This window comes from Colobus angolensis, unplaced genomic scaffold (assembly GCF_000951035.1).
Source record: "Colobus angolensis palliatus isolate OR3802 unplaced genomic scaffold, Cang.pa_1.0 Scaffold272, whole genome shotgun sequence".
NCBI lineage: Eukaryota > Metazoa > Chordata > Mammalia > Primates > Cercopithecidae > Colobus > Colobus angolensis.
Window position 1 is genome coordinate 837,582 of NW_012115955.1, and position 27,931 is coordinate 865,512.

General features: G+C 39.4%; 1 protein-coding gene across 1 annotated transcript in view; it reads left to right on the forward strand.

Annotated features, from left to right (window-relative positions):
- Nucleotides 1-27,931, forward strand: part of AUH (AU RNA binding protein/enoyl-CoA hydratase) — a 143,329-nt gene that overhangs the window by 614 nt on the left and 114,784 nt on the right. Inside the window, exons 2-4 of the mRNA XM_011948030.1 lie at nucleotides 4-43; nucleotides 9,531-9,598; nucleotides 9,708-9,795. Of these exons, the coding sequence (XP_011803420.1) occupies nucleotides 4-43; nucleotides 9,531-9,598; nucleotides 9,708-9,795 (196 nt within the window). The remainder of the gene's footprint in view (nucleotides 1-3; nucleotides 44-9,530; nucleotides 9,599-9,707; nucleotides 9,796-27,931) is intronic.

The window sequence follows — 27,931 nt, forward strand, 5'->3', positions numbered from 1 at the left end:
GAGGACGAGCTGCGGGTGCGGCACCTGGAGGAGGAGAACCGAGGTGAGGTGCGAACGCGGGGCAGGAGCGGGGCAGGAGCGGGGCAGGCGCGGGGCACCGGGCGGCCGCTCGCTCTCAGGACGGGCAAAAGGTGCAGCGTCCGCCGGCAGGACGTGGGGTCGAGGTCGGCCAGGGGCGCCGTCCCTCCCCTTCCTCACCTCCCCTCTCACCCAGCGTGGCAGTTTCCTTGTGCACCTATTTCTTGCTTTTAGTAACCTAAACGTGTACTGCAGAGCAGCTTACCTGTAAAGTGACCGCATTCAGCGCGGCAAACAGAAGTGCAGCTTACGCCTTCCGCTCCAGACAAGCCAAGGTCAATATATACCCTGGGTATTTAATCCTTGCTACCAGGCTTTATTCTTGCTGTGTAATGACTTTCTGTAAACTCAGCTATTACTGGTGGAGTTGCAAAAGCTGCAGTGAAACTGCCTTTTATTATTACGGAGAATCTTAAATTTGAAGCTGCTCAGCTGGAACAATTTTTCTTCTTGTTCATTTTCTCTTAGAAAGTTAGTCTTGAGGGACTGTTCCACTTCATTTAAACAATTTTGAGCACTTTTTATTTTCCTCAGCTCTGGCGATAAGAATGTGGATGGTATGGATCTTGCCCTTGAGCTACCTACCTACTACTGGAGGAGACATCATTCGCAATACAATACAGAGGGTTGAAGGCTTTGAAGGGGGCTGACATTTCTAGGCAATACTGTTAAAGCTCAGTTCCTTTCGCTGCCAGTGCAGGGAAAAGCTAAAAGGGTCGTGAAGGGTGGAATGGCAGTTTACCCGGGTTAAGCCAGAGGACCAGTCTTTTAATTTTGACATGCATTTGTTGAGCACCTATAATCTGTTAAGCAGAAGTGAAAAGCGTGTAAGTCACGATTGCTTTTAGTATAGTGAAGCAGATCCTGGTTATTAGTAGGCTGTGTGAACTTTCAAGGCATGGTAGGAGGAAAGGGCTGTAATACCTGCAGGGTTTCGCCATATGAAAGGGGTTCCAAGGCATTCTTTAATAGGCAGTGGATTTCGCCATTTGTGAGGGTTCTTGGGCAGACTTATCTCACGTGTAAAACAGGAAAAATAATACCAACTTTATAGGTTTGTTACGAAGATGAAATGAGATCGTTAATATAAATTGCCACTAGCCCATAGCAGTGCTTCAGGAGTTTGATGAATTACTTCATTCCTTACTTATTATTCCAGAGAGAGACAAGAACATGGTGAAAGGCATGGAGATGTGAACATGTGTGGTGTATTTGGGATGTAACATAAGGCAAGTGTGGCAGTAGTGTGGAAAGCAGAATAGTAAGAAATTCAGCTGGAAGCGTAGACTGGCACTGGAGTGATTAGAGCGTGAATGCCACCATCTTTTGGGTAAGCTTAGTCATGCTGGGACTTCATTTCCATTAAGTGTACCAACAGTGTGTTAGATATAAAGGGATTGCAAGTCTAGCTACTAATACGCATCATATTCTATTATTTTGGTCGTTATGACTTGAATGCAATTAAAGGAATATTTGTGCAAAATGTCTGGAAAGACTTTAAGTTAGGATTTGAATGGACAGAAGAGAGAATATCAGATAAAAGATAATACACGAAAGATGTTTTTTGGATGTCATGGTTTCTTTTTTTTTCTTTAGCCTTCATTTCCTGATGAGATAGGACATACATCATGGTTTCTTAAAGTTGACCCCGCCTCCTTTGAGAATTGGCAAGAATTACGACTCAGGCTTGGCTAACATTACTTATGCTTTGCTTTGCTTTGCTTTACTGTTGAACCAGCAATAAGCAGTGCAAAGAAAAACATGAGGTCAAGGGTACTACAGGTGAAGGAGTTTCCTGGGTGCCTTTGTTTCTCTTAGAGATGGGTCCAAAATTTGGTGCTCTCAGCAGCCTCTAAGGAATAGGATAACTCTCCTAGTCACAGAAGCCCCAAACAGCATGCAGCACTTTAGGTGGGTGGGGGTAGGTAGTGCAGAATACACCAGGTCTCATCTGTTATCTGGGCTCCATATTTGTAATTTGTTGTGGGAGGCATAGCTCTACAACCAAATTTCCAATTTCCTTTTCTTTTTTTTCTTTTTGAGATGGAGTTTCACTCTTGTCACCCAGGCTGGAGTGCAATGGTGGGATCTCAGCTCCCTGCAACCTCTGCCTCCTGGGTTCAAGCGATTCTCCTGTCTCAGCCTCCCGAGTAGCTGGGATTACAGGTGCCCGCCACCACGTCTGGCTAATTTTTTTGTATTTTTAGTAGAGATGGGGTTTTGCCATGTTGGCCAGGTTGGTCTCGAACTTCTGACCTCAGGTGATCTACATGTTTCGGCCTCCCAAAGTGTTAGGATTACAGGCGTGAGCCACCGTGCCTGAACACCAGATTTCTTTAGTGGTTATTTCTTGCATTGTTGTCCATCCTACTCAGTTTTAGAGCAGGAGTCCTGGTCATGGCTTACAGAGAGCGGTCTCTCCCGCAACAGCCTTCTTCATAGGTCACCTGGTTTCCAAGCGTTCTCCTTCCCACTTTTCTCTTCGCAGGGGTGATGGAGTTACCTTTTTTTCAAGGCCAGAAACCACGAATCTGCTCAGTTAAACACCTCCAAAGGCTCGTGGTTGCCTGCAGGGCCTTCTTATCCGTCAGATGTCTCAGTCTATCTCCCTGCCACTGGACCTGAGCTCTGCCTTTTCCTGTTCTTTTCTGCGTGTAGCTTTTGCACACACTTTCTGGAATGACTCCTCCCCTTCCCCTATCAACCTTCCTGCAATTTGGCATAATTATGAACCATTTCAAGATCATCTTTGTGAACCATGTCAGAACAGCTTCTGGCAGAAATAGAGCAAACAAGCACTTGTGTAGTGCAGATCCTCCTTGATACCTGCTTCTTCCTCCCCTTTCACATCTAGATTGTCATCAGGTCTTCCCGTGTTGGAAACCTTTCCATGTGCTGCTTTACCCACAGCATCCTTGTCCAAGCTGTCAAGCGGACTGCAGCAGAGGCAGCAGGTCTTTCTGTATCTACTGCCTTTTCTTATTTAACAAGTTGATTCCTTTCATATTTTTTTCATGTTTAAAAAATAATATTTTTATATATTTTATGGTATGTAAATTATATCTCAATAAATATATGTATTGAGATACAGTGTGTGTATTTTTAAATCTTTAAGATTAAGATTTAATCTCATCTACGTTGAGATTTAAATCATATACCATAAAATTCGAAATGTACAGTTATGCTTTGTCGATACAAGCCAATTTTAGAACATTTATCAACTCAAAAATAAACCCTGTAGTCTTTAGCAGTCACGGCCTACTCTCCCCCTTATCCCTCCAGCCTTAAAAAAACCTTCATTTATCTACTTTTTGTATCAATAGATTTGTCTAGAAAAGAATAGTATAATAAGTGGTGTTTTTGTGGCTTCCTTCACATATCATTATATTTTCAAGGCTCATCCTTGTTGTAGCTTGAACTAGCACCTCTATGCTTTTAATGGCCAAGTAATATTCATTGTATGGATATACTGCATTTTGTTTGTTCGTTACTGATGTACATTTGGATTGTTTCCATTTTTTGGATAATGTGAACCATGCTGCTTAGAACATTCATATATTAATATAAGCTTTTGTGGTCATCTTTATATTTTCACATAGGAGTGGGATTGCTGGGTCCTGTGGTAATTCAATGATTAACATTTTGTGGAATTGCTAAACTGTTTTCTAAAGCGTCTGCATTTTATATGCTCATTAGCAAAGCATGAGAGCTCCAGTTTCTCCACATCTTGGCAACACGTGTTATTGTTCTTTCATTAGCCAGCCTAGTGGGTGGGAAATGGTAACTTTTTGTGGTTTTATTTGGTTTTCCCTCATGGCTAGTGATGTTGTACATCTGTTTTTTTTTCTTTTTCTTTTTTAAAAGATGTTGAGGAATACTATTCAAAAGGACTACCATGATGGGGCTCTGTTGTAGGAGAGCTTGAGATCAGGTTCAACTCCCTGTTGGAACATTTTTTCATGTACATATTGGTCATGTGCATACGTTTGGAGAAATGTCTACTCATATCCTTTGCCACTTTTTAATTTTATTTTTTATTAAAAATTTTTTTTGAGACAATCTCACTCTGTCTCCCAGACTGGAGTGCAGTGGTGCGATCTCTGCACACTGCAAACTCCGCCTGCTGGGTTCAAGGGATTCTTCTGCCTCAGCCCCCCAGTAGCTGGGACTATAGGCGCCTGCCAGCATGCCCAGCTAAGGGTTTCACTGTGTTGGCCAGGATGGTCTTGATCTCTTGAGCTCGTGATCTGCCCGCCTTGGCCTCCCAAAGTGCTGGACTTACAGGCGTGAGCCACTGCGCCTGGCACCTTTGCCACTTTTTAAATTCGATTATCTTTTTATTGTTGAGGCATGAGAGTTGTCTTTTTATTGTTGAGACTGGATACAAGTCTCTCCTCAGATGGATAGTTTGCAAATATTTTCTCCCATTCTCTGGGTTGTCTTTTCACTTTCTTGATGGTATATTTTGAAGAACTAGTGTTTTTAATTTTGATGTAGTTCAGTTTCTCTATTTGTTCTTTTTGTAGCTATGCCTTAGATTATAACTAAGAAACTATTGCCTAACCCAAATTTACAAAGATTTACACTTATGTTTTCTTCTGTGAGTTTTGTGGTTTTCACTGTTATGTTAATCGGTGACTATGATCCAATTTTGAGTTAATTTTTATATATGGTGTGTAGTAAGAGGTCTAACTTCATTCCTTTACTTGTGGCTATGTAGTTGTGGAAAGATGAGTCTTTCACCATTGAGTTGTCTTGGTACCCTTGTTGAAAATTAATTGACCGTAAATATAAGGGATTACTTCTGGATATTCGGGTCTATTCCATTGATCTGTGTATCTATCCTTATGCTAGTACCAAACTGATGACTATAGCTGTGTAGTGAAGTTTGAAATTGGATAGCATGAATTCTCCAACTTTGTTCTTTTTCAGGAGTGTTTTGGCTGTTATGGAACTCTTGCATTACCACGTGAATTTTAGGATCAGCTTGTGAATTTCTGCAAAAAAAGTTGGGATTTTGATAGGGATTGTGTTGAATAGGTAGATTAATTTGGGGAGTATTGCCATCTTAACAGTGTTAAGTTTTCCAATCCATAATCATGATATATTTTTCTATTCAACAGTGTTTTGTAGTTTTCAGTCTACAGTATATAGGTTTTACACGACTTTGGTTAAATTTATCCCAAAATATTCTTTTTGAATTTAAATAGATTTTTCTTAATTTCATTTTCAGATTGCTCGTTGCTATTGTATAGAAATTACAAAATAAATTGGTTTTTGTATATTGGCTTGTATCATACAACTTTGCTGAACTTGTTAGTTTGTTCCTAATAGTTTTTTTTAAGTGGATTTCTTACTATTTTCTGTGTACAAAATTGTGCCTTTTGCAAATAAAGAATTTTATATGCAGTTGGCTCTACTGTTCAGTTAGATCTAGTTGATTGATGGTGGTGCTCAATTCAACTATACTCTTACTGATTCTCTGCCTGTTGGATCTGTCAATTACTGATAGAAGTAAGTTAAAATCTGCAACTATAATAGTAGGTTTGTTTCTCCTTGCACTATCAATTTTTAACTCACATAATTTGATGTACTATTGTTTGGTGCATACATATTTAGGATTATTATGTCTTATTGGAGAAATGACCCCGTTTTTATTATGTAATGCCCTTGTTTATTTTATTTTAGCGGCTTTTGGGGTACAAGTGGTTTTTGGTTACAAGTGGATGAATTGTCTGGTAGTCAAGTCTCAGATTTTAGTGCACCTATCACTGGAGTAGTGTACATTGTACCCAATATGTAGTTTTTTTAAACCCCTCAACCTTCCCGCCCTGCCCCCTTATAACTCTCCAATGTCTGTTACAGCACTGTTTTGCCTTGGTGTACCCATAGCTTAGCTCCCAGTTCTAAGTGAGAACTTACGGTGTTTGGTTTTCCATTCCTGAATTACTTCACGTAGAATAATGGTCTCTAGCTCCATTGAGACCTTTAGTTGAGTTTCATTGAGAACTTTAGTTAATTAACTCAACTTTAGTATAGAAAATTGGTGAAACCAGCTGGGCGTGGTAGCGCCTGCCTGTAGTCCCAGTTACTCAGGAGGCTGAGACGGGAGGATTACTTGAGCCCAGGACTTTGAGGCTGCAGTGAGCTCTGATGGAGCCGCTGCACTCCAGTCTGGGTGACACAACGAGACCTTGTCTCTTTGAAAAAAAAAGGAAAGAAATATGTATGAACCTATTTATGTAGAATAGCACCAACAGAACATATGATCCATTTATGTAAAATAGCAACAACAAACCAAATGGTAATATACAACTCTGTTTCTATATGTAAATATGTTGAACATTTTCTGGAAGGTTACATTACATGTAACTGTGATAACTGTGGCTTCCTTTGGGGAAGGGAATGAGTTGATTCTAGGGAAGGAGGACTTTCACTTTGTGTTTTTTCAATTTTGTATAAGCAAAATGTATTTCTGTTTCTTTTTAAAGTCTCAGCAAAGTTGTTACATTTGTCTTTCAGTTGTGTGAGCTTTATAGAGCAGGATTAATGCTGTGATGTGACCTTGTTACAGATTCACTGAAGATTTTTGCATGTTTTGTGAAAAGTCAGGAAAATTAAGGTTGGCATGTGAATGCCTAAGCTTTTCTGAGTTGGTAAACTTGTCTAGGTTATGTGAGGAGGATGCATGATAATTGAGTTCTTGAGAAGTGATTGAGTTGTGAATTAAAGTGAGACAGTTATAAAACAAAAAAGTTTAGACTTTGCTGAATAAAAGCTAAGGTTTTATTCCATTTTGGAGTACCAAAGGCCTACAGATACATTTGATGGTACAGTTGTTACATATTAGATACTTCATTTCAGATGGCAGAACTGATTTCTAGCTTTTTGAAGTGGAAGTACTCAAAACATCAAGTCTCAAATATGTGACCAAAACTGCTGGAATTGACTGTGATAGAAACATTTTCATGGCACTTTACACTTCAGTAATAATGTCAGCAGTATCCTATCTAGCAGAAATTATGGTGAAACTTTAATACTTATTGCATGAGAAGTGTTCATGCTAGAAGGGAGGATAATTGGGTGCTTATGTTGTAAGTTTTACATCTGTCATATCATTTGATTCTAATACAGTCCCATGGAGTGTGGAACTATTAGTATCTTCATAGAGTAAGAAACTGAGGATCAGAGAGGTTAAGTTACTTGCCCAATAACTAGTAAGCGGCAGACTGGGATTTCATCCCCAGCAATCACACCTTAGAGCCTGCATTCTTAGCCCTTGAAAGTGGTGTCGACTTGGATGTCTGATTCACTTTAATTCAAAACAGAACTCATGAGCTTTACTCCCCTCCACCCTCACCTTGGTGTTTTTTATGATTTTGTCTCATGAAATGTCATCTTCTTTCATCCAATTGCTGAAGCCAGAAGCCTGGTAAATACTCCTTAACACTTTCTTCCAGTTAAGTCAGTCCTCTGTCTAGGCATCATTAACTCATTTAAAATTTTGAATGGTTCTTGAATCCTTTCTCTTTCCTTTATTTCTACCACTGCCTATCTCAGCCAGACCTGTTATCTGTTGATTGGACTCCAGTTGTGTCTTGAAGCTCCCACCGCTATCTACTTCTGGTATGATCTTCAAATATAGAAACTGTTCCCTCCTCCAGTTTTATATGTGCATGTGTGTATGTTTATACCTACGTAAACTCCTTCAGTGGTTCTTGGGATGAAGAACAGACGTTTCAGCAGGTCTGTAAGGGATATTTCTGGCCTGTGCTCACCTCTTTACTTTCATTGGTCACTCTCTTCCCCTCGTAGGTGACAGGAGACCTCAGTGGGACCATGACTAGTTTATGCTTTTCCTGTTTCCTCTGCCTGGCAGTCAGCCCCTCTCCTTCCCTCTCATCTTAACTTCTACTGTTCCTTATAACCTCCACTGTCTGGGGTAAGCTTTCCCTAACCATCTCCTTTTGCCCTAGACCGTTATCAGTTCTGGTTACAAGTTACTGTAGCACCACTTACAGCTTGTAAAGCAGTTTGAATTGATTATTAATGACACTATGGTTATTAATGATTTCTATGATTATTACTGTTTGTATTTCCCTCCTAGACTCTAGTTCCTTGGCTGCTGATCACTATAGTACATCCTCAGTATGTTTGAATGAATGGACACATCTAATCTTAGCTGCTTGATTTTCTTCCTGAGGAAACTGAAGCTTGAACAGTGAACACAGTTTTATTCAAGTAAAGAGTTAGGTTAGCACTTAATAGCTGAAGGAAGTTCCTTCACCTCTCCAAGTCTCCATTTCTTTATCTGTTAACTAAGGATAAAAGTAGTGCCCACTTCTTGAGTTGTGTTGGGGATTACATGAGTTAATTCGCTTAAAGCACCTGGAGCAGTGCCTGAGGCCTACCGGTGGTAGCTGTTGTCAGTAGTATTGGGACCTACCTAAAGTTATTCAGCTTTTTAATACAGATCCTGTCAGATAGCAATCCTTTATGCTTTTCTCCGTACTGAGAGCATTTGGCATTCTTGCAAATTTACTCTTTTGTGAGCAGAAGTTCATTTTTATACTTTAAAAAATGATTCTGCACAGTTTCTTGCACAGCAAAGGCATGTGTACATTTTGTTGTCTTCAGTTTAACTCAGTTGCAAACAAGAACCATACCCACCCTGACTCAGTGGAAGGTATTTCTGATACACAGTGAAAATTTGTCTGCTCCGGGAACAAGAAGGTTAGTAGAGGTTGTGCAGAACTTTGAATATCAAATTAAGATCTTTGAAGTTGGATATTTTGAAATAAATAATGAAAGGAATTTAAGTAGGGGGTGAATTCTATGCTTAGTATTGTTTTTAGAAAATAGGTAACTGGAAGGAATGGGAGGCTGGGTTTAGATGATGGTTTTTGATTTAAAAAATGGGGCAGTTAGGAGTGACAGCTGGGTTTGTGGGAGAGAGAATGAACTGTGTTTTATATAGGTTGAGTTGGAAGTACTTGTTGGACATCTAAATGGAAGTGCCCTCAGGTTAAGTGTATCAGACAGAAATCAGGAGAGAAACCTGGCAAAGAATTACTGAAAACTATGTAGTATGAACAAAAAAAAAAAAAAAAAATTGAGATATTTAGAACTGGCAGCCTAGAAAAAGCAGATGCTGTAATACCTGCATGTAGCAAAGTACTATACTATTTAAAACCACATTTTAAATAGTATCCTATAACTTAAAATTTTCACTGGTAAGTGTGGTCTTCTCTCTAGTTTGAGTTAGTGATGTAAAATTTACCAAAATGTTGCAAATTACCTTGGTGCTTAAGAAGAGATCAATGGAACGGAATGTGATGTCCTGAATTTTTTTGATTTGTTAAGTTCGAAGTTAGCTAGATGTGTGATGTAGAATCCGTTCTCTGAATGCCTCGCTCACTCAAGTGCTTGTACTTTTTTTCCCCTTTAACTAGGAATTGTGGTGCTTGGAATAAACAGAGCTTATGGCAAAAATGCACTCAGTAAAAATCTTATAAAAATGGTGAGTGTAAAGATTAAACTGTTTGCTTCTAATATTAAGATACATTATTGTCATCAATGTAAGATTTTATTTTTCTCTTTTCCTTCGTATGCTTCCTATTTCTGTTTAGCTGTCGAAAGCTGTGGATGCTTTGAAATCTGATAAGAAAGTACGGACCATAATAATCAGGAGTGAAGTCCCAGGGATATTCTGTGCTGGTATGTAAATATCTTATATTATGAAATTAAACTGTAGTCTGATTTTTCCTCAGTAGTAGTCTGTTTTCCATTAGAATGTTCTGTGGTTTGAACCCCATTACCAACAACTCCTCTTTGTGTTTTACTGATCCACAAGAAAAAAACAAGCTTAGTCTGAGAGCATTAGAAAGAAGCTTTTGCAACATTTAGATTGTTTCAGAAGTTGAAAAAAAACTTTGAGCCATTAAAATACTTGTTTGTAGTACCTGTAGTACAATATTGCTTGTTGTGTCTTAATTGTGGCCAATATTCTTTAGTTTCATTCTTTTTTTTTTTTTGAGATAGAGTTGCTCTGTCACCTAGGCTGGAGTGTAGTGGCATGATCTTGGCTTACTGCAACCACCACCTTCCCAGTTGAAGTGATTCTCCTGACTCAGCCTCCCGAGTAGCTGGGATTATAGGCGCCTGCCACCTTGCCCAGCTAATTTTTGTATTTTGAGTAGAGACAGGATTTCACCATGTTGGCCAGGCTGGTCTCCAACTCCTGACCTCAAGTGATCCACCATCTTTGGCCTTCCAAAGTGCTGGGATTACGGAGGTGAGCCACCGTGCCCAGCCCCTAGTTTCATTCTTAAGGATTCTCATTTTTTTTTAAGCTTCAATCTCTGTGGCGTCTGCCTTAAAATATTGCAGAATAGTGTGATATTTAGAAATATGCAGTATATTTTGGCTTTTGATAAGGTTTTATTGCCTTTTTAATACATTTCTTAAAATGTAGGGTACCGAAAAGAATTAGTTTTAATTCCAGTTGGGTAATCAAAGAGTGTAGATTTATTACTCTCAACTGCTAGGGTTATGGTGTTATGCAGTAGATTTCTGTTTTTACATTTGTCAAATGCGAGTGATGCTGTCTGCTTAGTTGAAGTGCTTATAAGGGTTTTACGTATATTTTGAGTTCTTTTTTTTAAACATTGTGAAAGACTTATACCAAGAGAATTAGGATTCTTACGTCTAGTTTTAGGGACGAGGTGAAAATGATCTTGAGGTAAAGGAGTGTAACACTATGACTGATGGTTGAGAGGTTCTCTAAAGGTCATTGGATGGCTTATTGGGAAGATACAGAGTGGCTTTAGGGTTTTTAAAGAAGGCCCAATTATATGAATTTTTGAGGAGTGATAACAATGTTGTGAAGACAGATTAATATTTTAAAAATAAGCGTTAGTGATCATCCTGGCATTGTTTTTCTATTGGCAGTAGGTTTTATAATTACCACACTATAGTTACTGGTGGAATTCCTTTTCTTTTACATATTCTTTTGCAGCCCATTTGTTCTAGATTTCTGCATTAGGAATATACTTTGAAAAAGGCTTTAATGCTTTAGCACAGTTTGTGGCTGTCTGTTACAGATTGCCTTTTTGAGGACATGCAAAATGTTCTCAAATAATATACCACATGCTGTTTATTATAATAACATGTTAGTCTTGAGTACTTTTTAACAAGTTAATCTATTTAGTTTCCTTTATGGGCTTTTAAACTTTCATACAATCAGGATAATCTTTTAACTCAAGATTTTGACTGTGTTTTGTCAACAAGTCAATGTTTTAATTATAGAAAAATTGGGACATATCATCTCTTTTAGTAATTCAGTATGTATGATGGAACTGTTCTTTCAGATTTCTCTGAAAGGTTTTCCTTTCTTGTTTTTTTTTTTGAAATGGAATTTCACTCTTGTTGCCCAGGCTGGAGTGCAATGCCGTGATCTCGGCTCACTACAGCCTCTGCCTCTTGGGTTCAAGTGATTCTCCTGCCTCAGCCTCCTGAGTAGCTGGGATTACAGGAGCCTGCCACCACGCCTGGCTAATTTTTTGTATTTTTAGTAGAGATGGGGTTTCAACATGTTGGCCAGGCTGGTCTTGAACTCCTGACCTCAGGTGATCCACCTGCCTCAGCCTCCCAAAGTGCTGGGATTACAGGTGTGAGCCACCACGCCCGACCTCTTTTTTTACATATATTTACATTTATAAGCTGACTAGTAGGTCTGCCTTTTAACATGTACATATGAAATAAAATTCTAGATAAATAAAATCTCTTTACATTATTTAAAGAATATTTAAACTTATAGCCTGTATTAGTATAAACATCTTAATCAGGCCACGTTTATCAGTTATTGTTGAATAATGCAGTCTTTCACATAATTAAAGCTTTAATTTGTATTCCACAGTAGTAATATTAAAAGAAACCTTGGCTGGGCACGGTGGCTCATGCATGTAATTCCAATACTTTGGGAGGCCAGGGTGGGTGGATCACAGGGTCAAGAGTTCAAGACCAGCCTGGCTAACATAGTGAAACCTCGTCTCTACTAAAAACACAAAAAATTTTCTGGCTGTGGTCGTGGGCGCCTGTAATTCCAGCTACTCGGGAGGCTGAGGCAGGAGAATTGCTTGAACCTGGGAGGCAGAGGTTGCAGTGAGCCGAGATGGCAACACTTCACTCCAGCCTGGACGACAGTGTGAGACTCTTGTCTTTAAAAAAAAAACCTCAAAAACACAGTGTACCATTTATTGATTATCCTTTTAGCCTCTTCTCCATCCCTTCAGAGTCATCATTTTCCCTCTTCTTTTTCTGCCCCCACAAAGGTTTCTCTGTATATATTAATACCTGTATTCCAGTGATACCTTTTTCATTTCTGAATACTTAAAGCTTAGCAAATGGTCTTGCCTCAAATTTCTTGAGCATAGGAACTCCTCTTATTCTTTGAGAATCATCTTTCACATTCTCAGAATACAGCAAACAACAGGGACTCAGCATGTATTTGCTGGAATTAATCAGCCTTTGTGCTTTAATTCACTGATTGTTTTTCAGGAATGGTTGAGATATAACAAGCAGCTTCTCTGAATTGTCTCATACCGCTCTCCTATTTACTGATAGTAAGTTTGGCTACATCTTTTTTCTAAAATGCTAGGAAAACAGATAAACATTAAAGAGATTCCTACATTGCATTGGAGGTTGGGCCAAATGATTTCTGACTTCTCATTTAAATCTACCTATTATTTAGCATTATTAAGTACTTTACTTACATTTTAAGTTTTTTAATCAATATTTAGTTTAAAAAAGTAGCATGGTAGGTCAAAATGCATGAAAATGTATACAGAGAGAACTCTCTCTAACCCTACTTCCTCTACTTTTTTCATCCCCTAATAAAAATAACTATTATTATTTTTATCCTTCTAGTATTTTATATATATATGTACACACACACACACACAAATACAGTCATGTGCTCCATAACAATATTTTGGTTAACAGTGGCCTGCGTTACACGATGCTGGTCCCATATATTTATTTTTATTTTTTTTGAGACGGGGTCTCCCTGTCACCCATGCAGGAGTGCAGTGGTATGATCTCATCTCACTGCAACTTCAGCCTCCAGTATTCAAGTGATTCCCATGCCTCGGCCTCTTAAGTAGCTGGGATACAGGTGTGTGCCACCATGCCCAGGTAAATTTTGTAATTTTAGTAGAGATGGGGTTTCACCATGTTGCCCAGGCTGGTCTTGAACTCCTGACCTCAGGTAATCCAGCTGCCTTGGCCTCCCAAAGTGCTGAGATTACACGGGTGAGCCACTGTGCCCAGCCTCATAAGATTATAGTACTGTATTTTTACTGTACCTTTTCTATTTAGGTACATATAAATACTTAACATTGTGTTACGGTTACCTACAGCATTCAGTACAGTCACCATACAGGTTTGTAGCCTGAGAAAAATATGTTATACCATATATCCTATTTATGTAGGGGATGGTTTCAGGATGAAACTGTTCCACCTCAGATCATCAGGCATTAGTTAGATTCTCATAAGGAGCGTGCACCTAGATCCCTCGCATGCATAGTTCATGGTAGGGTTTGTGCTCCTATGAGAATCTAATGCGGCTGCTGATCTGACAGGAGGCAGAGCTCAAGCAGTAATGCTCCCTTGCCTGTACTCACCTCCTACTGTGCCACCAGTTCCTAACAGGCCACAGACCCGAACTGTTGTTCATCAGCTCGGGTTGGGGACCCCTGGCCTATACCATCTAGGTTTGTGTATGTACACTCTATGGTGTTTATACAAGGATGAAATTTTCTAAGGACTCATTTCTCAGAATGTACTCTTTAAGTGACGTATTAGTATATACTGATGCACTCATTAGAATGTTAAGTAGATATTTAAAATGATAACATATAAAGACATGTAAATACAATACATATAAAGTGATACATATGGAGTGTGGAAAATACCCATTATAAGCTTAGGGGGAGTTGTATATAAAATGTTATGGCCATTATTACTGTAACTGTGTAAACTATGTCTACCAACAAGATCATGGGTCAGGTGGCTCACACCTGTAGTCCCAGCACTTTGGGAGGCTGAGGCAGGCAATTGGCTTGAGCCTTAGGAGTTCAAGACCAGCCTGAGCAACATGGCAAAACTCTGTCTCTACAAAAAAAAAATACTAAAGTTAGCCAGGCATGGTGGTGCATGCCTGTAGTCCTAGCTACTCAGGAGGCTTAGGTGGGAGAGTCGCTTGAGCTTGAAAGATCAAGGCTGCGAGCCATGATTGTGCCACTGCGTTTCAGCCTGGGTGACAGAGCTAGACCCTGTTTGAAAAAATAAGAAAAAGAAAAAAAAGATCATGGATTAAAGGTGATGTTTTTTCTGTCTTCAAACTTTCTGAAATAATTTCATTATATTCACAAATTATATTAAGCAAATATATACAAAGTAAATACTTTTGAAAAAAGTACAAAGTATATTAGTGTATTTTTCTTTTTTGGAAACTAAAATTGGGATATTAACTGAGTTCCTGAATTGTTACAACTTTTTTTTTTGAGGTGGAGTCATGTTCTGTCACCCAGGTTGGAGTGCGGTGGTGTGATCTCTGCTTACTGCAACCTTTGCCTTTCAGGTTCAGGTGATTCTCCTGCCTCAGCCTCCTGAGTAGCTGGAATTACAGGCGCCTGCCACAATGCCCAGCTAATTTTTGTATTTTGAGACAGGGTTTCACCATGTTGGGCAGGCTGGTCTTGAACTCCTGATCTCAAATGATCCGTCCGCCTCGGCCTCCCAAAGTGCTGGGATTACAGGCGTGAGCCACTGTGCCTGGCCTGTTACAACATTTGAGAAGAAAAAAAATTTTAGACTAAAAGAGTTGCTATAGAATACTTCAGACCTTTTAATTTTATAGAATACCTGTGAAGTGAAAGACCTGGTTAAAAGTGGTAGCTTAGCTGAAACTACTTTTAACAATTAGGAGAGAGTTTTCTCTTAGACTGTGGTTTCTAATCTAGAACCTAGAAGGAATATGAGGTCTCCTTTTAAAGTTCTTAAAATTTTATACACTTAAGACATTTTAGTGGCTCTGCATTGAGAAGGTGTGTAATGTCAAAATGTCATTGTTACAGTAATGTATTAAAATGGATGTTTCTATTATTAACCACAGTAATATGTAAATACAGATTAAAAATATGTCATAGTTGTCAGATACAGACAGTGTTTCCCATACATAATGTGTTTTCACGTGGTGTGCTGTACCCCCAAAGTTTTAATATATTGCCGATCGTGACATTCTGGAAAAGTCTTTCTGGTTGGCTGGCTGCATTGGATGTAAATGTGTGATCAGAGTCATACCCTTCAGGTTGGGAATCACTGTTGTGTATTCTTTCCTGTAGATTAGAACGCCACTTGTGGGTTCATGGCTTGCCTGTACTTCTCTTAGAATACTAAGAAATATAATTTTGTTAGTCAAAGCTTCTTGTGAAGCATTGGCTACATGGATGATATGAGATTGGCCTGAATCTGTGCTGCCCCAGCTTACATATTCTAGAAACTGTTTAATCACTTTTAGTTTACCTTCTGTGTCTCTCCCTCTCTCTTCGTGTCTGTGTGTGTGTGTGTGTGTGTCTGCCTCATACACACACTCACACACACACACTCATACACACATACACACACACAAAAGCCGAAACAATTCCGCTATTTCAAAATGTTTATGTAGTTAACATTTTAATATTTGCCAATCACAAAAGTCTAAAAATGTCTGATTGGGCTGCTGCGTTAGATGTAAATGTGAGATCACAGTCATCTGTTTATTTTTGTTCTTTTACTTTTCTAATTCAAAGTAACAAAGTGCACATGCATTGTTTTTACCAAAACATTTTTGAAATGAAATTTTGTGAGAAATTACTGAGACCGAGGATTTTTTCTTTTGAAATTCCTAAGATACATGATAAACAATTCTTGGTAATTGATTGCTATATGTAGAACCCTAAATTGTTTCGCTGAATTACGCCAGTGTGGGTTTTATAAAAAAGTAAAGGTAGTTTTGCTTCTGCTTTTGAATTCTAGTAAATTATGTTATGACTAAAGACTAACTTGTCACTAAAATTGTCAAATGCATTATTGAATGTTGTGTGTATTGTCAATATGGATAAAAATGTCATGATCTGGATAGATGTATGGGCACCTTGGACCGTGAAGTAACCTGGCCATTGTTGTTTCAGAATCTTAGATTGTCGTATTTATGTATTTAACTATTAGTCCTTCAGAGAGTTTGTTAAGTAACGTAAAGGGTTAGATACCACAAATTTGTAGTAGTTTAATGAGTTTGTATTAGTTTAGATATAAAGGGTTCTGTTTTTTTGTTGTTGTCATATATAGTTTGTTGGAATAAAAAATGTTTTATTGAGATATGAACTACTTGGAATACAGTTTACCAATTTAAAATGTATAATTGATGAATTTTGACAGGTATTTAAACCATGATCAGAATCATAATGCAGAACATGTTTGTCACTTAAAAAGTTTTCTTGTGTCCATTTGCAGTCAAGCCCCTTCCCTTTCCCCGACCTCTGAAAGTACTAATCTCCTTGCTACTCCTAGTTTAGCATCTTCTGTACTTTTTAAAATAAATTGATTCATACTATGGGTAGTCTTTTGTGTCTGACCTGTTTCATTTAACATAATGGTCTGAGCTTCATCCATGTTCATGTTTCACTAGTTTCATTATTATCGTGTATTTTATTTTATTGCCAAGAATACTGTTTGTTGTATTTCACAGTTTGTTTATTCATTAGGTGATGGTCATTTGGGTTTTTCCATTGTTTGGCTTTTATGCATACCACTTCTATGACAATTCACACACACGTTTTTGGCAATGTATAATTTTATTTCTCTCAGGTAAATAGTCAGAAGTAGAATTACTGATTTTATTCTGTGTGTTTAGTTCTGTAAGAAACTGCCAACTGTTTTCTGTATTGTTTTGCATTCCCACTAGCAATGTATGAGAGTTTCAGGCATTACACATTCTCACTAACACTTGATAATATGAGGTTTAAAAATTGTAGGCATCCTAATGGATACAAAGTCATATTTCATTGTGGTTTTAGTTTACATTTCATATGTGTCACCTGTATATCTTTTTTGGTGACTTGTTTGTTCAAATTTTTTCCCAATATTTTTCTTAGAATCTCATCTCATTGAGTTTTAAGAGTTTTTTTTTTTTTTTTAATATTCTTGATACAAGACTTTTATCTGTTATATTTTGTAAGTTTTCTTCCACTAAATAGCCTGTCTTTTTTCTGTTATATAATTTGTTTTGAAGAACAAAAGTTTTTTATATGAAGACTGAGTTATCTTTTTTTTTCCTTTTGTGGTTGGTACCTTTTTGTGAATTTTAGAAATTTTGTTTTACCCCACAGTCACAAAGATTTTCTCCTGTTTTCTAGGACTTTTGTAGTTTTTATAGCTTACATTTAGGACTCTGAAGTATTCTGAGTTAATTTTTATATATGTTGTGAAAGAGAATAAAAAATATATTTGGTCTTTGCCCTTGTTCTTGGTACAGAGCTCTTAAAACCCTGGGAGTTTCCTCAATGGTACAGGTGCTTTTTGCTGGGTAATGAGATGACCCTAGATAGCTTCAGGATGGGGGACAGCTTGTTAGAAAAAGCAACGATGGGTTAGAGGATTAGAACTTTTAGCACCCTCTTCCCCCAGAGGGGAAAGGGGCCAGAGGTTGAGCTCAGTTACCAGTGGCCAGTGATTTAGTCATTCACGTCTCCCTATGGAGGTAATGAAACCTCCATAAAGACCCTTTAAAACAGCGGGGTTCAGAGCCAGGCACTGTAGCTCATGCCTGTAATTCTGCCACTTTGGGAGGCTGAGGCAGGTGGATGGCTTGAGTTTGACACCAGCCGGGATAACATGGCAAAACCCCATCTCTACAAAAAACGAAACAAAACAAAAAGAACTCTCACTGGGTGTGGTGGTACATTCCTGTAATCCCAGCTACTTGGGGCTGAGGTGCAAGAATTGCTTGAGCCTGGGATATTGAGGCTACAGTGAGCTGTGATTGTGCCACTGCACTCCAGCGTGGGTGACAAAGTGAGACCCTGTCTCAAAAAAAATGGGGTTCAGGGAGCTTCTAGGTTGGTGAACACATTGATTTTCTTAGAGAGGGCATGGAAGCTCCGTACTCCCTCTCCCCAGACCTTGTCCTATGCATCTGTTCCATTGGTCTGTTCCTGAGTTACATATAGTAAAGTTTTTTTTTGTTTTTTTTGTTTTTTAATTCTATGAGTCATTCTAGTGAATTTAGTAACCTGAGGAGTTCAGGGGAACCCCCAAATCTGTAGCTTGTTGGTTCAGAAATATGGGTTGCCCCTGGGACTTGTGAGTTGCATCTGAAGTGAGGGCAGCCTTGTAGGACCCCTTAACTTGTGGGATCCCACTAATTTTGGGTGGTGTCAGTTTAACTGAATTGTTGGATAGCCACTTGGTGTTGAAGAATTGGTGGAAACCCTCACACATTTGGTGTCAGAAGTGGTGTTAGAAAAAAAAAATCATAATTGGTGTCAGGAATGGGATTTGCTAGAGCATCTCACAGAACTCAGGAAAGTGCTTTATTTACCATTACCAGTTTATTATAAAAGATAAAACTGAGGAACAGTCAAGTGGAAGAGGTACTTAGGGCAAAGTTAAGGGTGGAGGGTTGCAGAGCTTCTATATCCTCTCCAGGTGTGCCATTCACCCAGCACATACAGCAGTGTTCACTCACCTGGGAGTTCCCTAAGCCCTGTTTCAGGGACTTTTTATGGAGGCGTCTTTACATAATGATTGATTACATCGTTAGCCATTGGTGATTGAGCTCAATATCCAGCTCCTCTCACTCCCCGAAGGTGTGGGTGGGACACTGAAAGTTCTAACCCTCTGATCATGGCTTGATGCATCTGGTGACCAACCCCTATCCTGGAGCTATCTAGGGGCTCTCTGAGAGTTACCTCATTAGCATAAACTCAGTTTTGGTTGAGAAAGGCATGTTAGGAATAACAAAAGACACTGTGTCACTCAGGAAATTCTGAGGGTTTTAGGAGGTTTGGGCCAGGAACCTGGAATAAAGATGACCAAGTATTTTTTATTATACACTGGTGGTTTTTTTTTGTTTTGGGGGGGAGGGGCTTTGTTTTGTTGCGTTTTCAATTCTCCCAGCACCATTTGTCAAAAAGACCAACTTTTCCCCTATTAAATTATTTTGGGACCTGTCTAAAATACCAGTATTGACAGTGTATGTGTGAGTTATGTCAGGGTTCTCTGGGTATTTTTAATGCCAATACCATACTGTCTCAGTTACCATGTTCAGGTCTTAGACATGTTTGGTTAAATTTATTTCTAAGGTTTTCATTTTTTTCGATGTCACTGTAAGTAGCATTTCCTCTTAATTTTACTCCCAATTTTTTATTGCTAATATATTGCTAGTATATACAATCAATTTTTGTATATTGTCTTTGTATCCTGTGGCCTTGTTAAATGCACTTTTTAGTTCTAGGACTCTTGTAGATACTCTGGGGTTTTCTACAAAAGTAGTCAGGTCGTTTGTGAATAAAGATAGTTTTACTTCTTCCTTTTCTGTCTGTTCACCTTGGTTATTTTGTTTCTTATCCCCATTACATTTTCATTATACGGTTGACTGAAAGAAGTATGAGTGTTCATCTTTGCCTTTTCTCGATCTTCGGGGCAGGCATCCAGTCTTTTACTATTAAGTATAATGTTAGCTGTAGTTTTTTCACAGATGCGGTTTATCAGGGTGAAAAGTTTCTTTTTATTTGTATTTTGCTGAGGCTTTTTTTTTTTTTTTTCATGAACATGTATTGAATTTTGTCAAATCTCTTTTTGGCATCTATTAAGATTCTCATTTTCCAGCCTGCCAATATGGTGAATGATTGATTGATTGTCAGTTGTTAACAATTGTGTATTCCTGGAACAGACCTCTCTTGGTCATTGTCAGGCCTCTGAGCCCAGGCTGAGCCATCATGTCCCCAGTGACCTGCACGTATACATCCAGAGGCCTGAAGCCACTGAAGATCCACGGAAGTGAAAGTAGCCTTAACTCATGACATTCCACCATTGTGATTTGTTTCTGACCCACCCTAACTGATCGATGTACTTTGTAATCTCCTCCACCCTTAAGAAGGTTCTTGATAATTCTCCCAACCCTTGAGAATGTTCTTTGTGAGATCCACCCCCTGCCCCCAAAACGTTGCTCTTAATTTCACTGCCTATCCCAAAACCTGTAAGAACCAATGATAATCCCACCACCCTTTGCTGACTCTTTTTTCGGACTCAGCCGCCTGCACCCAGGTGAAATAAACAGCCATGTTGCTCACACAAAGCCTGTTTGGTGATCTCTTCACAGGGACATGTGAAACAGTCATTAATCCTTTTTATATACTCTCAGACTTGATTTGCTGAAGTTTTTTAGGATTTTGTAACTCTGTTCATAAGGGACATTGGTTTGCCTTCTTTTCTTGTAAGGTCTGTAGTTCTGGTATCAGGATAGTGCTGGTCTCATAAAATGAATTGGGAAGTGTACCTTCTTTCTGTTTCCCTGAAGAAGTTTGCATAGTTGTTATTATTTCTTTTTTTTTTTGAGACGGAGTCTCGCTCTGTCGCCCAGGCTGGCGTGCAGTGGCCGGATCTCAGCTCACTGCAAGCTCCGCCTCCCGGGTTCACGCCATTCTCCTGCCTCAGCCTCCCGAGTAGCTGGGACTACAGGCGCCCGCCACCTCGCCCGGCTAGTATTTTTGTATTTTTTAGTAGAGACGGGGTTTCACTGTGTTAGCCAGGATGGTCTCGATCCCCTGACCTCATGATCCGCCCGTCTCGGCCTCCCAAAGTACTGGGATTACAGGCTTGAGCCACCGCGCCTGGCCTTATTATTTCTTTTTTTCTTTTTTTGAGACAGAGTCTTGCTCTGTTGCCCAGGCTGAAGTGCCGTGGCACAATCTCAATTCACTGCAAGCTCTGCCTCCTGGGTTCACACCATTCTGCCTCAGCCTCCCGAGTAGCTGGGACTATAGGCATCTGCCACCATGCCTGGCTAATTTTTTGTAATTTTTTTTACTTAATTGTTTGGTAAAATTCACCAACGAAGTCATTTGGTCCGGGAAGTTTCTTTGTGGGAAGATTTTTAACTATGAATTTGATATCTTTAATAAATACAGAGCTACTTGAGTTACTTTACTTCTGTTTGAAAAGTTAAATTCTGTAACATATTTGGAGAGATTTATTCTGAGCCAAATATGAGTGACCAGCTCCAGGAGATTGTGAGAATGTATGCCCAAGGTGTTCAGTCTACAGCTTGGTTTCATACATTTTAGGGAGACATAAGACATCAGTCAATACATGTAAGATGTATGTTGGTTCAGTCTGGAAAGGTGGGACAACTGGAAGCAGTGAGGGATAGGGGGCCTTCCAGGTTATAGATTCAGTGATGTTCTGATTGGCAATTGGTTGAAAGAATTTATCTAAAGACCTGGAATCAATAGAAGTCAGTGTCTTCGTTGTGGAGACCAAGTTTCTTACTATGCAGATGAAGCCTTCAGGTGGCAAGCTTCAGAGAAAATAGATTGTAAATGTTTCTTGTCAGACTTAAAGGGCCCGTTCTGTCAGTCTCCAGGTCCTGTGTTGATGCTGATGTTGGTCAGCTGTGCCCGAATTCCAAAGGGAGGAGAGTATAATGAAGAATGTCCTACTCCCACTCCCACTTTCCAGCGTGTCCTGAACTAGTTTCTCAGGTTAGCTTTGGATTGCCCTTGGTGGAGGGGAGGGTCCATCAGTCAGTTCCGGAACTCAGAATTTTATTTTTGGTTTACATTTCTTTTTGAGTGAGTTTTGGTAATTTGTGTCTTTTAAGTTGAGTGAGTTTTGGTAATTTGTGTTTTGTCTAAGTTTTCAAGTTAATTGCCATAAAATTGTTCATATTATTCCTTATTGTCCTTTTACTACATTGAATCTATAATGATATCTCATTATTTATTTATTTACTTATTTTGAGACAGAGTCTTGCTCTGTCACCCAGGCTGGAGTATAGTGGCGTAATCTCAGCTCACTGCAACCTCCGCCTCCTGGGTTCAAGTGATTCTCCTGCCTCAGCCTCCCTAGTAGCTGGGATTACAGGCATGCACCACTACACCTGGCTAATTTTTGTATTTTTAGTAGAGATGGGGCTTCACCATGTTGGCCCCGCTGGTATTGAACTCCTGGCCTCAAGGCCGCCTGCCTAGGCCTCCCAAAGTGTTGGGATTATACATGTGAGCTACTGCGCCCGGCTGTTGTCTGATTATTTATTTTTGATATTGATATACTGTGTCTTTATTCTTAAATGCTAGCAAAACAGTGACTTGTTTATCTTTTCAAAGAAGTGGCTTTTGGTTTCATTTTTTTTTTTTTTTAATTTTGCTTTTCTTTCTATTTCATTGATTTCTTCACTATTTTCTTCTCTGTTTGCCTCAGGTTTAATTTACTCTTTTTTCTAGCTTCCTAAGGTGGAAGTTTAGGTAATTGATTTGAGGCCATTCTTTTCTTATAGTTGACCCTTGAGCACCGTGGGAGGTTAGGAGAGATGACACCTCTACCTGCACCCTGCCCCCGCCCCTGACAGTTAAAAATCCTCCGATGATTTGAATCCTCAAAAACTGAACTACTAATAGTCTGCTGTTGACTGGAGGCCTCACTGATAACATAAAGCGTTGAATAACACATTTTATATGTTACAGATATTATGTGCTGTATTCTTACAGTAAAGTAAGCTAAGGAAAAGAAAGTGTTACTAAGAAAATCATAAAGAAGAGAAAATATATTTACTATTTATTAAGTGGAAGCAGGTCATCACACAGGTTATCCTTGTCATCTTCATGTTGAGTAGGCTAAGGAGAAAGAGAAGGGGTTGTCTTGCTGTCTCAAAGGGGTGGCAGAAGTGGAAGGAAATCTGTGTATAAGTAGACCTGATGTTGTTCAAAGGTCAGCTGCACTTAAATTTTAATGTTTTCATCTGAGCACGTCAGAGATGCCATTAAAAATGACTCAGAGTACTCGTGCCCTTTCTGTGTAAGTAAGGATTGATTGGTTGTTGCCAATTCATTTCTGCCTCTAATTCCATTTTTTAAAAAGCCTACTTGTATAATAATTTAGGATCTGTAGATATTTTCTTTTTAAGGAATAGGAAATATATACTAGTAATAACCTGCTGACTAATCTGCTTCCACTCTTGCCCTTTCCCCACACAGCAGCCCAAGTGATCTTAAAAAAGTTAATGGATCACGTCACTCTGCTATTTCAGACACTCTTCAGAAACAAAGTGTGTGGGAGGCAGAAATGGCCCCCAAAGCTGTCCACGTCCTAATGCTGGAACCTTACATGGAAACAGGAACTTCGCAGATGTGAGGAAGGTGAAGATCGTACGATGGGGAGATTTTCCTGATGTATCCACTGGGCCCAGTGTAAAGACAAGGGTTCGTACAAGAGGGAGGCAGGAGGACTCTGAGAAGGAGAAATGACAACAGGAAGCAGAAGTTGGAGAGAAGCAAGGAAGGGGCCATGAGCCGAGGAATATGGACAGCCCCTAGAAGCTGGGAAAGGCAAGGGAGCTCATCTTTCCTAGTACCTCCAGAAGGAACGCAGCCTTGCCAATCCATTTTAGACTTCTGACCTAGAATTGTCAGGTAATCCCTTTAAGCTTGTAGCTATTTGTCCAGCAGCACAAGGAAACTGATACCAAGTGTGTCAGGTCTCGCCTACTCTGGCCACGTTGCCTTTTCCCCACCCATCTCCCACTGCCTTTCTTACTCTCTCTGCTTGACAAAGCTCATTCTTCTCTCCAACTCATTGTACTCAGTGTTCTCTTTTTGTTCAGAAAGGCCTCTGCTCTAATGTCATCTTAGATAGCTGTTCCCTCATCACTTAAACCAAAGCAGGTCTCCCTACTTCCCCTAGCCCCCGTCACATTTTTCTATTTTAGCTTCATCTCTGAACTTTTCAGTTCCTGAATTTATATTTTGCTTATTGATTATCAGCCAGCCTCCCCCACAGATAAACTCCTTTCCATGGCATTAGGGCAGAGGCCTATTGCCAGGACAGTACCTGGCCCATAGAAGGTGCTTAGCAAATAGTTCATGGGATGACTATAAAAGCCATTTTGGTTGTTGAGGAAGTAACATTGGCAAGATGTCATGGTTAAATAAAACAAGCTTTGATACAGAGCATGTGTAGGTGGCTTGTGTGGTTAAGAAGAGTGATTTGTTCTTGAGATATTGTCAGTCTTATAAATAGAAGGTTGTATCTAGGGTACCAGTAAATTTAACCAGTGGAGATTAAAATGTTAGCTTTATGACTTACCGTTAAACCTATTTCAAAGATACGGCTTTGATGTGTTCCCAAATGGACTTCAAGTTCTCTGTCCCACCTGCTACCACAGGGGATGTCTTGGAGGAGCAGAGCTGCCTCTGTTGGGGTGAGCAGAGAATGGGCCCCTGCCCAGTGAGTGGGCAGCTGGTCAGAGAGCCTTGGCTGTTCTCTCTCAGTCCCCTTTCTCCAAGGCTGCCCGGTTATGTGGTGAGGTGGGTATTGTGAGCAGTGGGAGGCTGGAAGGGGTCCTTCCTGCAGGAGACCCCTCTTACATGAGGCCACAGGAGTGGAATTCACTTCTAGAACTTTGGTCAGCTTGAGTAGAGCTCTGACAGCTAGAAAGGGAGACTTGAAAAAATTAGATTTTTGTCAGTCTGCTTCTGGAAATTGATACTTAGTAGTAGTTTGCCTTCTCAGGGCTTTCTCTGGGAACTGGCATTAGTCTAGACTGAGGTTAGTAAATTTTGTGTGTAAAAGACCAGATATTTTAGGCTTTGTGTGCCTCTTAACAATTTTTGTCACATATTCTTTGTTTTATCTTTACAACCCTTAGAAAAGATATAAAAGCTGGGTGCAGACTGGCCTGCAGGCTCTTTTTTGCTGTCTTCTGGTTCAGACTCCATTTTTCTCTGTTTGTTCCAGCTGGAGGAGCTGGGGTCAGTTACACTAGGCTTTGCAGGAAGAAGCTGGAGAGGCCTGGCCATGGAGGCAGTTTTTCTTGACATAAAAATGCTCATTTTTTCTTGTGTGCTTGGAACAGAAGTGATCTGGAACAGAAGTATTTTGTTCAGTGATAGTGTCATTTGGGTGAATGCTAGATTTGAAGGCCAGTACCAATTAGGATGATCTTGAGGTTTATGGTTCTTGAAAACTCCCTGAGTTGAAGTTTCATTTGAATAATGTATTACTTTTTGGGGTAAAATAAGGTTGAAAGAGATGGAGGTAGTCAGTATGTTTACATTCTCTAAAGAAAAAGGCAACACGATTAATAAATACCAGTACCAGTATTATTTACTCATTAAATTTTATATTAGTGGATATTATATTTGTTATCTTTTCGTGACTATAAACATTTGGTGATTTTTTTTTCTCTTGAATTATGTGAAATACCTGTCAATTGGTTTTGTTTTGTGACAGATAGGACTGTCACATGCCTATTAGGTATCTTTCTTGTTCATTGTGGTTTTGCTGCAGAAGGTAGTTACTGTTCTGGAGGATCAGTCCAGCTGGACATAGGTGTTAAAGTTCTCTCTGTTCCTGCTGGTCATAGCATGAATGCCTTTCAGCTCAGTGTAATCTCCAGGATTTGTTCATTTCATAGCTCCCTGGTTTTTCTTTCTCTGGTAATTTTCTGTGAATCGGAAGTTTACTGTTTCAGTCTAAGCATTAGGGAACCCTAGTGCAGATTACTGGAGCTCTTTCTCTGAGAGATTCCCCCCCTTTCCATTTATCTGCCCTGCAAATTCCAGCCTCCTCAGCCTCCTTGCACTCTGATCTCAGATCCGGAAGACTACAGTGCATTGTTGGGGTACCCCTGCCTTGCACCAGTCTGTCAAGTGTCTTCAGGAAGAAAACAAGGATAGTTACAGGATCCCAGACAGTAGTCTTTTACTACCTGTTGATCAATATCTGAAAGAGCCATTTCTTATATTTTGAGGGAGGGGATCTAGTACGAGTTACTCCATTGCAGCCACAGGTGCAAGTTCTTAGTTCCCATTAGTGGGGAATGGTATTGAAGAACCAAGATCTGGGTACAACATGTGCTCACTGTTTTATGGGTGTCTTTGCTTCTCAAGACAGACCTAAGAAATAAATAGATAAATTACATTACATATTCACACACACATTTTTACAACTATTTCTGTACTTACATGTTGAAAACCATGAGTTTATATTGTTACCTCCATTTCCAGTTTATCACCACAGGATTCATTCTTACCTTCTCCCTTTCCGTATTTGTTGTACCTTCAATATATTGACTCATTTGCTCAATCCCATAATATACTGAAAGTAGTTTCAGAGTTGCTGATCCATACCACTGCGGTAAACATACCTTTTATCCAGAGCTTATTACCTATTGACAGTACAGTCCCTGACTTAAAATGGTTTGACTTAGTGATTTTTCAGTTTACGATGGTGCAAAAGTGATACACATTCAGTAGAAATTGTAACCCCATTTTAAGTGGAGGATCATCTGTAAAACGCATTTTCCAGTTGTGAGATTTTCAACATCTCCTGAGTTTATTGGGATGTAATCCCATTGCAAGTCAAGAGTATCTGTACTTTATATCTTTGGACTGAGGGTGTGTCATACTGTAATATACAATACTAAAAATACTAAAAATATTGTATGAAGAGTTACTTAGGTTATTTCTTCTTTATTGTGGTTCTGTTTTATTCATTAGAGGTAAAGTTAGGTTTCCTCCCTCCTATTTATTTTATTTTGGATATATAAAATATAAATATGGTTTCAGAAGTCTAAACTCTACAAAGAGGTATAATCATAGAAGTATCAGTACCCACTTCCTCCCTCCAATCTCTTCCCTCCAGTTCCTACCCTTGAGGGTGTTAGTGAGTCTCATTAGTTTCTAGATTATCCTTCATGTTTCTTTCTGCACAATTAAGGCTATACCTATTTGTTCACCTATTTCCATTCTTTCTTATGCTAGTAGCATTCTGTGTATATTCTTGCACTTTATTTTTTGCAGTTAACAATACCTCCTCCCAGCACTTTGGGAAGCCAAGGTGGGTGGATCACCTGAGGTCAGGAGTTCGAGACCAGCCTGGCCAACATGGTGAAACCCCATCTCTACTAAAAATACAAAAATTAGCCAGGTGTGGTGGCGGGCCCCTGTAATCTCAGCTACTCGGGAGGCTGAGGCAGGAGAACTGCTGGATCCTGGGAGGTGGAGGTTGCAGTGAGCCAAGAGCATGCCATTGCACTCCAGCCTAGGCCAACAACAGCAAGACTCAGTCCCAAAAAAACAAAACAAAACAAAACAAAGCAAAAAAGTACCTTCTAGATATCAGTCTCTGTTAGTTCATTGAAATATAGTGATGGCTGGAAGTGTATGAGGGTTCTGTGAGACTTTTTCAAGATGGAGGTGTTACTGTAGTTTGCATGCTGATGAAACTAATCTGATTCTATTGAAAAGGGAGAGGTGTCAGAACGTTTCAGAAAGAAGCCTTGAAGTAGGCCTTCAAGAGGGACTGAGATGCTGGACAGAAATGGAAGGTTTTGGTTTTGGTTAGTGAAAGGATACTTCACTTTGAGGAAAAGTGACATCTGATTTATTAGAGCCTTGAATTCTGATAGAAATTCTGTGGCAGAATAGTCCCTTTCATCAAATGGGCAGGTAAAATTTTACTGGGTGAGTTTCCAAGATAGAAATTTTTTTTTTTTTTTTTTTTTTTGAGACGGAGTCTAGCTCTGTCGCCC